The sequence below is a fragment of the Ambystoma mexicanum genome, chromosome 3p, assembly GCF_040938575.1.
Source record: "Ambystoma mexicanum isolate Mex_15411 chromosome 3p, UKY_AmexF1_1, whole genome shotgun sequence".
In the NCBI taxonomy this organism is placed as follows: Eukaryota; Metazoa; Chordata; class Amphibia; order Caudata; family Ambystomatidae; genus Ambystoma; species Ambystoma mexicanum.
Genome location: NC_090925.1, coordinates 396,269,544 through 396,283,771, shown reverse-complemented (window position 1 = coordinate 396,283,771; position 14,228 = coordinate 396,269,544). Strand labels below are relative to the sequence as shown.

The window sequence follows — 14,228 nt, the reverse complement described above, 5'->3', positions numbered from 1 at the left end:
TTGTAACACCTACACAATGTTTCTTATTGTCTCAACCTCAGATGGATGAAAGGGTAAGGAAAACCAGCCAGAGCTAAACTTTCGAACCCACAGAACTGCAAAGATTTCTGCAACAGGCACGTGAGCCCTCTGAGCTATCTGGTCGGATTAATATATTCCAACCTGTTTTGAGTTGGCCGCAAAAGCAATGCATATTCCAGTTTATTTCAGGGTGTGGGGAGGTGACGGCACCAGAAGACTGCAGCTGCCAGGCAGCTCGTTATAGGACAGGAGCGGCAGCTTGTGGCATGGGATTCATGTGACATCCCCCGGGGCTGTGCTGTCACACGGGCAGGGTGACAAGGGGGAGGAGGGACACTCTTTAATAGGGCACCCCACTGCCTCTGAACCATACGTAATGCACAAAATTTCTCTCCCCAGCTCCCGAGTCGTGAGTCTGCGTGATGTGGGTGCGGTGGGTGCTGCTGGCTCCAAGATGCCCCTGCTGCCTCTACCAAGGGTGGCTGATCTGACACTGCCTGCCGGAGCAGGACGTATTGCGCGGCCGGTGGTGCCAAAAAGGGGTGTACCGGCATTCTAACTGTTTCTTGCAAAGCTGCAGTGGCAGAGGGCCACCTACTGGACAAAAGAGGGAACTTTACAAGCTACTGCTTTGTGTTGCTGCGTAAATGAAACGCAAGAAAAAAATAAATGTGGCGTATGCACATGATTTAATTGCGTAAAATAGCCCAGTACGCACCTTATCTGGAGAGCTGGATTTGTGTATTCATCATGTAATAAGGAAAGAAATTACGACTAAGCACAGTTGATCAACTGGGCAAACTAAGTGGAATATTGTAGTTGCTGCCATCTCACTTTCAGTGTAGATTGCATAAAGCAACAGGTTGATGCGATAAAATGTCAAGCAGTATGGGATCGGAGCATGCGTTGAGCACCAGTTGCACAGATGAATGCAACCAGCAAGTTACAGAACTAGGTTTGCCACCAAAAGCATGTTCACTCGTCAATAGGACACATCTTGCCCAACCAAATAAAAATAGTTGACACAAACTTTACTGTAAAGCATGGAATTGATGCAGTGTTTTACAGTATCAATACTGTAATTATACATTATGTAACAACTTAAATTTTAGGAGAGGATTTACATAACTTTTTGTAAAGTTTTTTTGTTTTTTAAGTCAACCTATACTGGTGTTTGCGAGACAGGAAATAGTTGGCTTAGAAAAGTATCATCCTGATTACTTTTGGTTTTCAATTACTTGAAAAATAAGTTCTTGCCTAGCACTCCCACACAGCCCTTTGGCACTTAACAATGGAGGAGATTATTACTGGTGGACGCACTCTCCATTTGCCCAAATGTTTAGATCTAAATGCCCATAGTAAAATAGATGCATTATAGCTATACATTTAGAATAATCATTTGTGTTTAACAATTTAGATAAAAAATACAAGCATTATAAATTACTTGTATAACTGCTTAACATCAAGTAACCAAATGCAGTATGCATTATACTGCAGCTTGCCAATATGGTTTCACCATAAAAAATCCTTACTTTTTCAATGAAGAGTTTTTTGACTATGTACCTATTTTATAAAAATTGACACCATCAACAATTTGAATAAAATGAACACCTTTTTAACAAAAAATGTTGCCCTTATACTAAAACACTATGAAATGATTATGACGACTGCAATAGGGGTGACATATTTAGGGGGGAGTAGCTTGCTGTACTGTGTTCTGCAACAGAAACCACATTTGGAAGATGAAGCAGGTGCAAGAATGTACAAAATTGGATTTTAACGCAAAATGTGTATGCAAAGTTATCTTTGAGAGCATTAACAGAACAAAACCCAGAAATTAAAGCAGAGAGGAGAGGACTTGCAGTTCATGACATTGTACAATCATTAGATGACCATTGCATAAACACCACTTTCCTCATCTCGCGATTCTTAACTAATACATTCTGGGAGTTGCAGTAGTCTTTCCATCAACTGAAACACTTGCACATAAGCGTGTAATAATGGGTGTATAGGTGATACAAAGTAATCTGCTCATCGTCAAACAATAGCCCTGGTGGGAATCAATACTATGTTATAGAGCAAAACATACTTACAGTCATCTAGGTCATCTTGTAAGTCCACAAAATACAGAGGGATCCCTGGATGAAACAAAAAGAAGGAATTAAGCAAGTTTATCATTCAAGGGGACAAATATACATGCAGCTCAAACAATACACCATGCAGGACACAGCCCATTCAAAGATAGAGATGTCCGTTTTTGTTGAGGGCTTTAAAACTTAATGTACTGAAACATACTACAAAGTGTAAATACAGGGAGTCACATTCTGTGGAGGTAATAATCATAATTGCTAGAATAAAAAAAGAAAATTAACAAAGACAAAACACCAACGTAAAAGGCGTTTGCTAGTGTTGTAATGTAAAAAGGTGGAAAGAGCAGAATATACAAAATGCACAATCATAGCTGAAGTTGGGATAATGCATGTCGAGGGGGATGCAATATAATTCATATTGTAAAGATCCCATGAGTGATATTTGACAATGTGGGGTATACAACAATAAAGATTGAGATTCCTTCACCTCACAAAGATCTGCTGTTAAGGATATCAAGTCCCAAAGTTACAACAGCCTTGTCACATGCACAACATTGCCACTGGCATTCTGTCATATTAATACATAGCTTATTCCTAAACTAAACTTTCTAAGTTGTGTGGCCAAAGCGCTATGCCCGTATCCAGAATAACAATCAAATGCACTGGTGTTCAACATAAATCATTGACGACTTGATGTGTAAATGCTGCCAATTTCTATTTAATGGATAGCCAAAGCGCGTTTTGACCTGAAACCACAGGTCTTCTTCAGGGCTTTACTAAATTTCAACTGAGCGGGTCCCCATATCCAACTTCACAGTTGTGATTTGCTTCAAAAACAACGCCATTTGAGAGGAAAGCGGTTTACCAAATTATCCTTTGTTGCGGAGCATAGATGCTCCAATTAAGTTTTGCAAAATTCCAACTTGTGCCAAACAATCTAACTGGATGGTCCAAACCAACCAGCATACAACCTTTAATTTCTAGGAAAGTTCAACGATGTTCAAAAATTGCATATAGGTCTATCATCATATATCTGTTGTCCGATATTCATACGCTCAATATCATAAAGCCATTTCACTCCATTCACCGCAGACGTCCCGAAACCGATTTCCAAATGTTTAGATCTATAGGCCCATAATAAAATAGATGCATTATAGCTATAGATTTAGAATAATCATTTGTGTATAACAATATAAATGAAAAATACAAGCATTATAAATTACATGTATAACTGCTTAACATCAAGTAACCAATGTTAAGATAAATTAAACAAGATAATAATAAAAAGAATAAGCAACAACGCAAACATAGAAACAATGTATGCCACATTTAAAAAAAAGACACTACTTTAAATAAAATTTGTTTTTTAACTGTGCACCTTGCATTAAAGTTGGAATGGCTGACTTTATTAGGAGGAGTCTTGTGCAAAATACATCCTCCTGCTATTCCCATATTGCCTTTTAGTTTGACATGTGTACTTTGGTTTAAACATGGGCTTTACTTGCGAGATTAGAATTGCTAACCTATCCCCTTCTCTGACATCTGCCAGAGTACCCGGAGACCTTGCAAATGGAAGCGTGTGTGCGGGATAAATCCTACCTGTATATATCCCGAATTACACTACACTGGCTGTATAAAGTAGACAGAATTAGTATGCTTTCCTTGCATACGTCAAAGACTTACATTATAAATAAGAACATACATTTACAAAAAATACAATGTGAAATTAGGTGAATCCGTGAGTAATATTTATTGTCTAATCCCCCCACCCCCGCTTCCAACACTGCAACAGGGGCTGGTTACCAGGACCATTGTATTTTGGTCCTTAGGATCGTAGAATTGTTTCTCCATGGTATGAATTGCTTGCCACAACGCCAATACTCATCTTCACGTTCAAAAGCACGATACATAGACCAACTATGCCACTCTCAGATGGCAATACAAAACACCACTCTACAAACAAAAACGAAACACCTCTAAAAGTAACCTAAATACCAGCGCCCTGGCCAATGCACCCTAGCACTGAGCACACACGGGTCACACCGTAACATCAACGCCTCTATGCCCCCACACAGACCCCTTGAAAGAGACCCACAAACTGTACCCTGGCAGTTACGAACTGCACACAGTAAGAAAAACACTCTTGCATGGTCCCTCTTTCTCCATTAAAGTAGCCCACCTCCCTCTTTTACATACTTCAGAACACCCGGAGGCGATGCAAATGGCAGAGGTGCGCAATAAAATCAAAGCAACATAGCTGTCCGCGCCAAGAGCCTGTGGCAAAAGGAATGCTGCGCTTTGAGGCAGCCTAACATCACCGGCCAAAAGTGCAATGCATGCAGAAACATGTTTAGCAATGGCATTGGACTGATATCCAATGTGCATATAGTTACTGCTTGCTTAAGCAGTACACTTATATCGTTCGGGAAATTTACATTGGGTGTCCCACCTTCTTTAGAGCATGATTGTATACAGTATGACATACTGCAAAGAGCGTCAAGTGAAATAACGTTATTCAATTATCACATGGATGTACTCATGCGAGTGGCTCGTATCCCCTCACCCCCATCCATCCATCTGTACCTGCATTGTGCAGTACGTTGACAATCAACCGTGTACAATACGTAAAATAAAAACTGGATAATTTAAACATAGGAAAACATATACGCTGAGTCCGAGAAGCAAATGTGAAATGGGGGGGGGGCGTGGTGGAGTAAGCTCAAAACCAATAGTAGGCGGGCGAGGGAAATTAGGTCTTGTGGTGGAAGTAAAAAGTGGGGCAGTGGTGAAATCGGAAGGTACGAATAAGTAGACGTTTATGACCATGCAAAGAGATCCAAGGGAGGCACATAGACAGATGGATCCTGGAGCGAAAGAGGGTTGACAGCAGTCAGGCCCGGGATGGGGGCTAAACTCAAATCATAATAATAAGAGATCCAGTTCTAAAGTTGCTCCCCCTTCCAACCACTCCTTCAAATCCCCGCCTATGCTGTCCTACACAGGGAGAGGGGCAGAACCCAACTCACCAGCCATCTTGAAAGTGACATGGGGCGGGGCCTCCTTGCCCTCTCACTTCCTGAAAGGGGAGAAGGAAGGACAACAACCATAGAGAGGGCGGAAAGACTACAAGGACCGGCCCATCGATCTGAACCAAGATAGTCTCATTGTAAGATGGCCGTCTGGCACACCGTCTGCGGGGCAACCGGTGAGCGGAAGACCCCTATGAAGAACGGGATTCGCACAGTTCTAAGAAGGCGGACGTTGCGTTGTCACCATTTTGGAACTGGGTGTTCTTTCCTGCTGTTGACGAATAGGCACATGACATGAGCAATGTGACGTACTAGTAATTGACGTTTGTTAAAAGCCAAGCACAAACCGAAGCAGTGGTCAGTTGAGAAGACTGTTTCTTTGTATTTTAGAGGCGCTGAGGCCGAATAGAACACACATGATTATATTTTAATAATTTTAAATTGCGAGTACGAGATTGTTATGCTATTAAACAACCATAGTTTACCTCATTGATAAATACTGGAGATAGGGACGTGGAGTTAATAATTGACAACTAGCTAGATTCCTCGTTTTATATAGCATAATGTTTGAGCTGACACCTTTTGCATTGTACTTGCCCGGAACTTAACAGGATGCAGCGTGAGCAAGGTGATCACTCTAGTCGTACTTCAACGATTAAGTATATTTAGGAGATATCTTTGATATGGGATATTTTCAGTTCAAACCGCTTTAGTGTATTTTTAACAGAGCTAACCATAGACAATGAAAATCTAATGCCAGGGTTCTCGCGCAGAGGGAGACAATATGTCTACGTTATTGGACAAAATTAGAGTTTGTTGTAGTAAGTAGCCAGGGCCAGGCTGCAGGTACGCAGGGTGGAGCCACAACATACCAAGAAGAAAACAAGATGTTTGTTCTTGTTTCAATACTAACTCTTCCACAAATCCCTGGCCTGTTTTGCAGAGTTTCGCCAGTGAAAAATCCACTAACCCGTTACAAGATGGCCGCCGGTCACTACTAGAGTGACAGCAGGTGCCTTTTGTTCAGTGAGTGGACTTTTTCGAGTTCTTGGAATTGATCCTAGGTTGCGGGCTCTGCATTTCTTCTCTCTTATGCCGGCTGAGCCTTTGAAATCACGTGATGACTGACGGTCTCAACTACCCTGAAAATGGCAACAGGCGGAGCAAGCAGATGTCACGTGATACTACTCCCAACTAACTCCCCCAAGATGGCGATGGACATCGGGAGGCGGGCGCTGAAGCTGCGCTAAGAGTTAGCCGGACAAGAGTAAGGGGCGGTGCCCCACCATGGCCCTGCGGGAGCTGAAGGTCTGCCTGCTGGGGGTGAGTGACAACGGGAGAGGATGGGCAGTTGTGAGAGTGCACAGGGACTTGGGTGGCAAGGTAGCACAGAGAAATACACAGCGTCCAGCGATGGTAGTAGTAGTAGTTGGTACTGCCCAATTGAGGACAGTTATTACAGTGCTAGGCTGACTGGGTAGTTCAAGCGCAGACGGCACATAAGTGCCAGTACATGTAGCTTGCCAATATTAACTACTCTCAATGTGCAAATAGAGGCTTGGCGAAGGGCTAACCAGTGCTGAGGGACACGTCCTCGCCAGATGGGACAGCAGTGCTGAGATGATTGGATACATCTGTAGCACAGTCTCGCATATGTCTATTGTATTGTTTATTTATTTATGGAGCGCACCTAGCGTTAAGCAACTGGGCGCTTGCAAGAAATAAAATCTTAGGTTACAGGTACATACATATTTTACATTTCTTAAATTACAATCACATATCAAGCATTTCTTATGTTACAATGTCACATGACTTACAAGTAGGATATGTAACAGTTTCAAATATTTTACATAAAATATACAGAATATTTGGTACAGTTGATGCTTTTAAAAGTCTGTGGTGTGAAGCCAGAGTTTGACGTTAGCTTTGAACACATGGAAGGAAGGAGTAGCTCAGAGTGAGTCTGGGATGGAGTTCCAGAGATGAGCTGCTAGTACTGGGAAGCTGGACCCTCCAGTTCTTTTCAGTTTAAAGTTGGGGATTTTGATACTATTTGAGTAGGCCTTTCTGATGGGTCGTTCAGAAGTGTACTTTGTGAATTTCTCTGTGAGGTATGCAGGTGCTTTATTGTTCAGACAGTTGTGTGTAATGTTCAGAGTTTTAAGTTTGATGCGGTCATTGATAGGCAGCCAGTTGACGGCTCTTCTTTGGTCAGATGTGTTGCCCATTGGGAATTCCTAGAGCTGTTCTAAGGGCGTTGTTCTGCAGGGTTTGGCGTTTGTTGGTGTTGTGTTTACTGGTGCCTAGGTACAGTGCATTGCAGTAGTCTAATTTGTAGAGGATGAGGGCTCGCGCTATGGTGGTACAGCTGTCTGTGGACAGGTATGGTTTGCAGGCGTGAATACGTTTGCAGGTGTAACTAGTTGCTGAGGCTGTAGAATTTACTTGCTTGTCGAGGGTGAGAGCTGAATCTAAGTAGAATTCTAAGGTTTTAACTTCCTTGGCTACCTTGATTTTGATGCCATCAATAGTGATGGAATTGTACAAATGGGATAATTTGTTAAGTTTACTGGTAGACCCGATGATTAAGAGCTTGGTCTTGTCGTCGCTAAGACATAGGCCATGTGTGGCCATCCAGGTTTGGATGATTTGGTAGATTTTGTTTGAGGCTGGTGTCATTGTCATAGTCTCCCTGGATTGGGATAATAATCTGGGCATCATCAGTGTAGTTGGCATATGAGACCCCTAGTTTGTCCAATATATCAAAGAGAGGCTTTGTAAAAATATTGTACAAAGTGGGGGGGAAAAACATGACCCTTGAGGGACTCCACAGGTGATGGGGACTGGCTCTGCTGCTGATGTAGGTGAGAAGACTCTTGGGGTTCTCTTATCCAAATCAACAATGATGCCTTATCTATGGCATCATTGTCAATGCTAAGATTGCCTATGTGGTTAGTCGAGAACCCAGGCCATTAAATTAATGAGCAACAGCAAGACTGTTTCTTCACACCAGTTAATTTTAGTGGATGGTTTTGTTTGAAGAAAAAAAATGGCATTAACTAAATATCTTAATGAGACAGCAGAGGCATCACGTAAGAAAATATATTTCACGTGGGAGGATTCTCGTGGGTCTTTCTCAGTCTCGTGTCTTCCTGGGGCGAGTCAAGGACGCAGTTGAGAAGGGAGGACTCTCCTCGTACATTAATTATATCGGCTCATCTATAAAACTGTAGCACAGAACTGCCACTCTCTAGAATTTAAACTACACATTTGCTATAAGCTTCGCCCATAGGATACACCTGACAAACACATCACTTGTCTTATAGCTGGTTCCCCCCTCCTTATCTCCTCCATTCTTTCTCTCATCATTTTGCTCATCTCCCAATTTCCATTCTCTTTTAAACTCTTCTTATATCTTTATCGTGGGCATCATTACAACTCCTACTTACCAATTAAATCACTATCTCTAGGTATTCGAGTGTTCACCCGCTCATAAACAAAATATATTACTATGAACACAGATTGTTAAATCAAACTGCTTCTTCGGCTGTCCAAAGTAAAATGCTGCTCAGTAAAGTTTAGGTTCATGTAGCTATGATATTGCCATTACTTAATTTTTTGAAACAGTAAATGCTCTGTAAAAATACACGAGTTTCAGAAATTGTGGTTCTCCATTTATACAAAGTGTATAGTGTTTTACTTATGTGGCAGGTTCCAAGTGTACATCAAGAACCCCTCTTATATGTGATTCTGTCACCCTAAGCGAGGGACTTGGTAAGGATTGTGATGTCCCTTGTACTTTCTTATAAAGATTGTCAATAACACTTTTGAAACCCCAGAACAACATGAATAAAGTATTGTCCCTTAACTTTGCAGATGCCTTCCTGTTTGCGCTCTCCCCTTTGTTCTCAGGTACTTTGGAGGATTCTCTGCTTCTTTACTGCAGCTTGGCTATTGCCCTCATAAAGTGTCCCTTGTTCTTGGAGAAGTGTTTGCTCGTCCGATGAATCGCTGCTCCCCATGTGTGTTTGACTCCTCCACTTCTGGAGCCTGCCTCCCGTGTTGCTTAGGCACCAATTCTGGTGTTCCAACATCTCCTCTTGAACACTGATACCCTTTTTTTACGTTCCACCTTTTGCCATCCTCATTTAGCTGCTGCTCCGTTTTTGCTGTTCTGTTTGTCACTGTATGTCTCCTGGTTGTATGCAAGGGGTTGACGTCTTTGTGCGCATCGTACCTCCTTTTTTCTCTTAGTCTGTTGTTTGCGCTATTGCACAGTTCTTGACTTAGTCCATAGTCTACCTTGGCTATCGGCCACTTTGGGATCAGTCTATTGTTCGTCCTCCTTCCCCTTGTTATTTTGAAAGGAGAGAATCCTGTGGTGGAATTAGGATTTCCTCTCTATGCTGCTATAGCTTCTAAATCGATTCTTCACATCTATTCCTGAAACTGCAGAAAGTGGCAAGCTTTCTTTGATGAGCCTGTTTGCTCTTTTTACTTGGCTCTCCGTTTGGGGATGATAAAATGCTGCTCTGTGCTGCTTAGTATTGTTGGTCTTTAGGAACGTCTGCATTTGGTGCAAGGTTGAGTTGTATACCGTTTATCTGTAACTCGTTTGTACTTCTCTGCAACAGATCTTCCAAGAGCTCTATGGTAGATTAGTTCTGATGTCTTCCAGAAACGAGAGCATGGTCAATTTGGGCATGTAGTCGCCTGCAAAAATGTCATATTTGTATTCCTCTTCCATGCGTGCCCCAAAAAATACAGCCCAATCTTCTTCCACGCTTGCTCCTGGTATTTTGATACTTTGCAGCTGTGCCTCTCGTGTGCAGTCGCTAATCGCTGTTGGTGCAAGCCTTGCAGTTGCTGACTGCTAGATTGACATCTGAAAGTGAGCAGCCCCCAAAATACAATACAAACTCCCAATGAGAGTCAATAACGGACACACCCCAGTAGGCAATGAGACCAAGACCAAGTGCAGGTGAAGTTGCAAGGTAAAGTTTATCTAGATAAGATAGGGCATGCAGAGGACTCTGCTTACTCTGAGAGCGCTCTGCCAAACAATACACTGTCAGTACATTTTAAAGGGTTACAGCGTCATTGATGACGAAATACATACAGTCGAAAAGTTACATTTCGATTGGTGGGGCAGTAGGCCCAGTATAGATGTTTATGCACCGCTCCATGTGATTGGATGGTGGCTTGGCGGGACGTCGGACATCCACGTGCATCAGCTGGGCTGGTCGGTGCGAGGTGAAGGTCATGTTTGTTCTGAGTGAGGCGGCTGGGGCCAACTCTCTAATCTACACATTACTTCAAAGTATGGAATGAATGATCACCAGCTACAGCTTGACATTTAGGGAGAAAACCATATATTTCATATTTACACTTAGTTTACTGCGAATCGTTTTCCAGGTGAAGGGTTTGGTGGCCGTTTTCTCTCTGGGGGCATGGGGAGCACGGACCCAGTGGAAGGATGAAAGAATACATTTGTAACATCAAAACATCAGTGAGACATGAGCTTAGGCAGCACAGGCGCAGGAGGGGAAAAAGGTGGGGGTCGTCTGTGCTCGCCGTGTGTGGCGCTTCTGCGGGGAGAGGAGGCCTGGCGGTTGCCAGCATATAGCCTGGTCAAGACAGTAGAATTGGAAGTACACAAAACGGGTCTCAAGTGGGTTTTGCATGCGCCGTTCCTGCTTAGGACATGGGAGGGGTTTGGTCCAAGCTGAAGTTGTACCTTTTTATATACATAACATTACACAAGCCTGGCAATGTCCAATTTATAGCAAGACACATTTTTAGTTGTTACTGCCCTTTGGGCCACATATTTTACTTAATGTCGCATGCATCTTATAACATTTTATATATGCATATATTATGTTGACAACATTTGACCTGAACAAAGGGGTAGGGGCAAATGGGCCCAGATATCTTATCTACTGCAAAGAGTCAGTTAAAATATTTATCAAACGTGCTTTTTAGATCTCATGAAGGCTGCTTTATTATGTTTTAATAGAAGGAAGGATATATAGTCACACACAGGATTAGTGATGGCAGTCAATCTGAGTGGCACACAGTTGTCGGGCATGCATCTGTTACATCAAGTACGATGCAAGGTTAGGGGTTGTGTGGGTAATATGTCTTCCAAATAGGGTCTGTGAGTGCAGTGCAGGTTTGTGGAGATGCCTGGTTTTTTACAGACCAGGCCCTGGCCCGGTAATTCGCGGGGCAGTCATGTAAGGAGGAAGGCGAGAGATGGTGTTAGTTTGTAGCTTTTCGCGCCCAGTCTTCCGTGAGAACAGGGCAGTTGCAGAGACACCAGAGGGGGGGGGGTTGGTTTGCTCTCTGTGTGCAGACGATGATGAGAGGTGCCAGCCTACAGCTTGGTGTTTCTAAGGGCCCGTCTAGGCCTAATAGAAAATGGAGACTTGGTTGAGCCTACCTATGAGTTGCATATGCATGGGTTGCCCCGGGCTGGTCCAGCACCTTGGCCAGGGGCACATGGTCAACCTTAGGGTGAGCGTAGTTAGTATGGTTCCAATGGAATATAGGGGAGGGGGTCGAAAAAGACCCTTCCTTCCTTACACATCTTTGCCCATAGTTTATTACTAGCTTTCTCAGCGTTGCTACCCAGTGGCCTTAGTGAGCTTTTCATATTATACATTTTCTCATTCATCTTAGTGGGTTGAATTAGTCTGCTCACATGACAAACTTGCCCTGTGTCGTGATCTGGTCTGCGACTTTTCAATAGATCTGGAGAGAGTGAAGTAACTTGATTTCATCTGGCCTGTGTGAGGTAGAATGATCAAATTAGTTCCATGTCAAGGTCTTCATCGTCATGGCGAATCCGTGCGCTCTCACTGATGCTCATGTCCCATTCCTCCGAGATCCTGGAGGGAGGCCAAGATGCATTAATTGTTGAAGTCTGCCTTGACCATGTCAGACTTGCATGACAGCATTGACAATGGTCAGTGTGTTCTTCCATCCTCTGATATATTCAATTTCAAAGGAATATTCCTGCAATCTTGGTATAGATTGTTTATGGCCTCCCAGTTGTGAGTGCTGACAAGGGACTTCTAGTTAGTGAGTATCTGAGACCTAATTCCCCAGAGGTAATACCAGAGGTGTTGCTCTGCCCAAGCACATATAATCCTCTTTTTCTCATTGACCGAGTAGTTTGAGTCCCACTCTGTGAGGGGTTTCGAGGCATAGGTCACCATGTCCTCGGTTTGCCCCTTTTGTTTAAGTGTTGGCCCAATGCGATAGGTGCTGGCCCCTACTGTGACAATGGTTTGCAGGCTGTCAAAGGGTTTTATTCACTTGCATTGGTTATTTCATGTTTGAGTTTCAAGAGATTTGACACTTCAGTCCTCACCGGCAAAGGTTTGTTGGAGAAATTTTTTGACCAACATTCATAAAGGACTTGCACTGTTCTTTGTCACTGGGAGCTGGTGTTCGTCTGATCACCCAGACCAGCGCCTCTTTGGACTTGCTGCCTTCTCTGCACAAAGTATACCCTAAGTACTCTATTGTTGCTACCCCAAAGCAGTATTTTTCTCAATGTAGGTGTCACGATCCGGACTCCATGGCGACTCGGAGCATTGGAGAAGGAGATGAGCCACTCGCGATGTCGGCGTAACGTTCCAGTGTTGCGTCCGACTTCGCGATGTGCGCGATGACGTGTTTAAATATGCGTCAATTCTATCACTCGGCGCGTTGCAACCCTGCTCTTCCGGTTGGGTCTAAGCACTGTTTGAGTGTTTTCGCCTGTGCTTTCCTCCGTTGTGTTTTTCCTTTGCTGCCCCTCCGAAGCGTCTCCTACAGGGCTTGTTCCCCTTCTCCTTTTGTAACGCTTCATTCTGTTTTTCCGGCCGTTTTGGTGCCGCTTTTCCTGTTACCTGTGTTCCTTCCCACTCCCAAGTTTTTCTTCCGTTTGTTCTTGAGTATCCGTCCCTTCATAATTACCTTGCTGGATCCTCCTGTGCATCACCCTGCTATTTCCAGTGCATTCTGGGACTTGGAGTTTCCTCATTCCGAATTACACCATCTTGGAACAGAAGACCAACATCAGGGTTTTTTCAGCTGTGCTTTTTCCCTGAAGTGGGGTGGTCTCCCTGGGAGCCCCTACTGCCGACTTCTTGTCATTAGGCATTGTGGCTTCCAGAGGAGCTCATCCTAAACCCAACAAAGAAAAGCCTGACGACTCTTGCCGTGAAAGAAGACAAATCCCCTCGGAAGATTCATCCTGCGACGAATCCACAGGTGAGGAGACGGAGGAGGTGAATTCAGTGGGTGAATCTTTTACTGTCAAACCTGAGAGTAGGCTCCGGCAGCCTTTTCCAACTTTGCCCAAGCTGCGCATGACTGCATCCAACGTCTTATTGTGATCGGCTACGTAGTCTTCCAATAGAAGCACATGATCCTGGAAGTATATAACGCTGTCAACTTTACTGAGGGGGTGGTCTGTTAGTTGGTCAAATACTGATGCTGCTGAAAATGGGCCAAAAGGTATCCTTCTGAACCAGTAGACCCAAAGTGGTGTTATTAATGCTGTAAGGTCTTTCAGTTCCTTGTGCAATGGAATTTAATTATACGTGTTGAGCATGTCCAGCTTGGTGACAACTGATGTATTTCTGATCAGGTGCTGACGTCCCAAAATATTGGGACGAGGGTAGGTGTCTGTCACTGTTATGCTCACCTGGTCTCTGCGGGGACTTTGCGGGCACGGTTGCAGCCCTCCCTGGAAGTGGATCACCCCTGTCGGGCTTCTTCCCCTGCGCATATGCTGTGGGCTGCAAAAATTGGTGACACTGCTCATGCCTGGGTATGAGAGATCGTTAGAATGCTGCTATGTGACTGTTGTCTCTCTCAAACCCTTCCTCCCAAAGTGTGGTGAGCATGTGCCAACCCATATAGGCTAACCTGTTGATTAATGATGAGCTCTCCATCCCGATTCTCACTGCAGGGGCGCTTCTTGATGGACAGAGTTCCTTCACTGGCCCATTGTATGTTGCAGCCCAAACCAGCTGTGGCTTAGCCACTCATGATGGTAAGTGTCTTATGGCTTTAAAATATTGTAATATTCCTG

The 14,228-nt window shown here is 43.7% G+C and overlaps 2 protein-coding genes across 5 annotated transcripts in view; one reads left to right on the top strand and one right to left on the bottom strand.

The window, feature by feature from the left end:
* LOC138580491 (serine/threonine-protein phosphatase 4 regulatory subunit 1-like) overlaps positions 1 to 5,201 on the bottom strand; it is a 918,772-nt gene extending 913,571 nt beyond the window's left edge. The window contains exons 1-2 of one of the 4 annotated variants that reach the window (XM_069651072.1): positions 5,138 to 5,201; positions 2,115 to 2,159 (exon numbers count right to left, since the gene is read on the bottom strand). In XM_069651072.1, the coding sequence (XP_069507173.1) occupies positions 2,115 to 2,159; positions 5,138 to 5,144 (52 nt within the window). In that variant the 5' untranslated portion in view covers positions 5,145 to 5,201. Of the gene's footprint in view, positions 1 to 2,114; positions 2,160 to 4,934; positions 4,978 to 5,137 lie in introns of those variants that run through there. The other 3 variants (XM_069651073.1, XM_069651070.1, XM_069651071.1) reach the window with 3 other exon arrangements.
* A 1,017-nt stretch (positions 5,202 to 6,218) lies between these two features.
* The window catches only part of RAB22A (RAB22A, member RAS oncogene family), a 711,558-nt gene continuing 703,548 nt past the window's right edge, over positions 6,219 to 14,228 (top strand). The window contains exon 1 of the mRNA XM_069651074.1: positions 6,219 to 6,463. Coding sequence (XP_069507175.1) covers positions 6,428 to 6,463 — 36 coding nt within the window. The 5' untranslated portion in view covers positions 6,219 to 6,427. The remainder of the gene's footprint in view (positions 6,464 to 14,228) is intronic.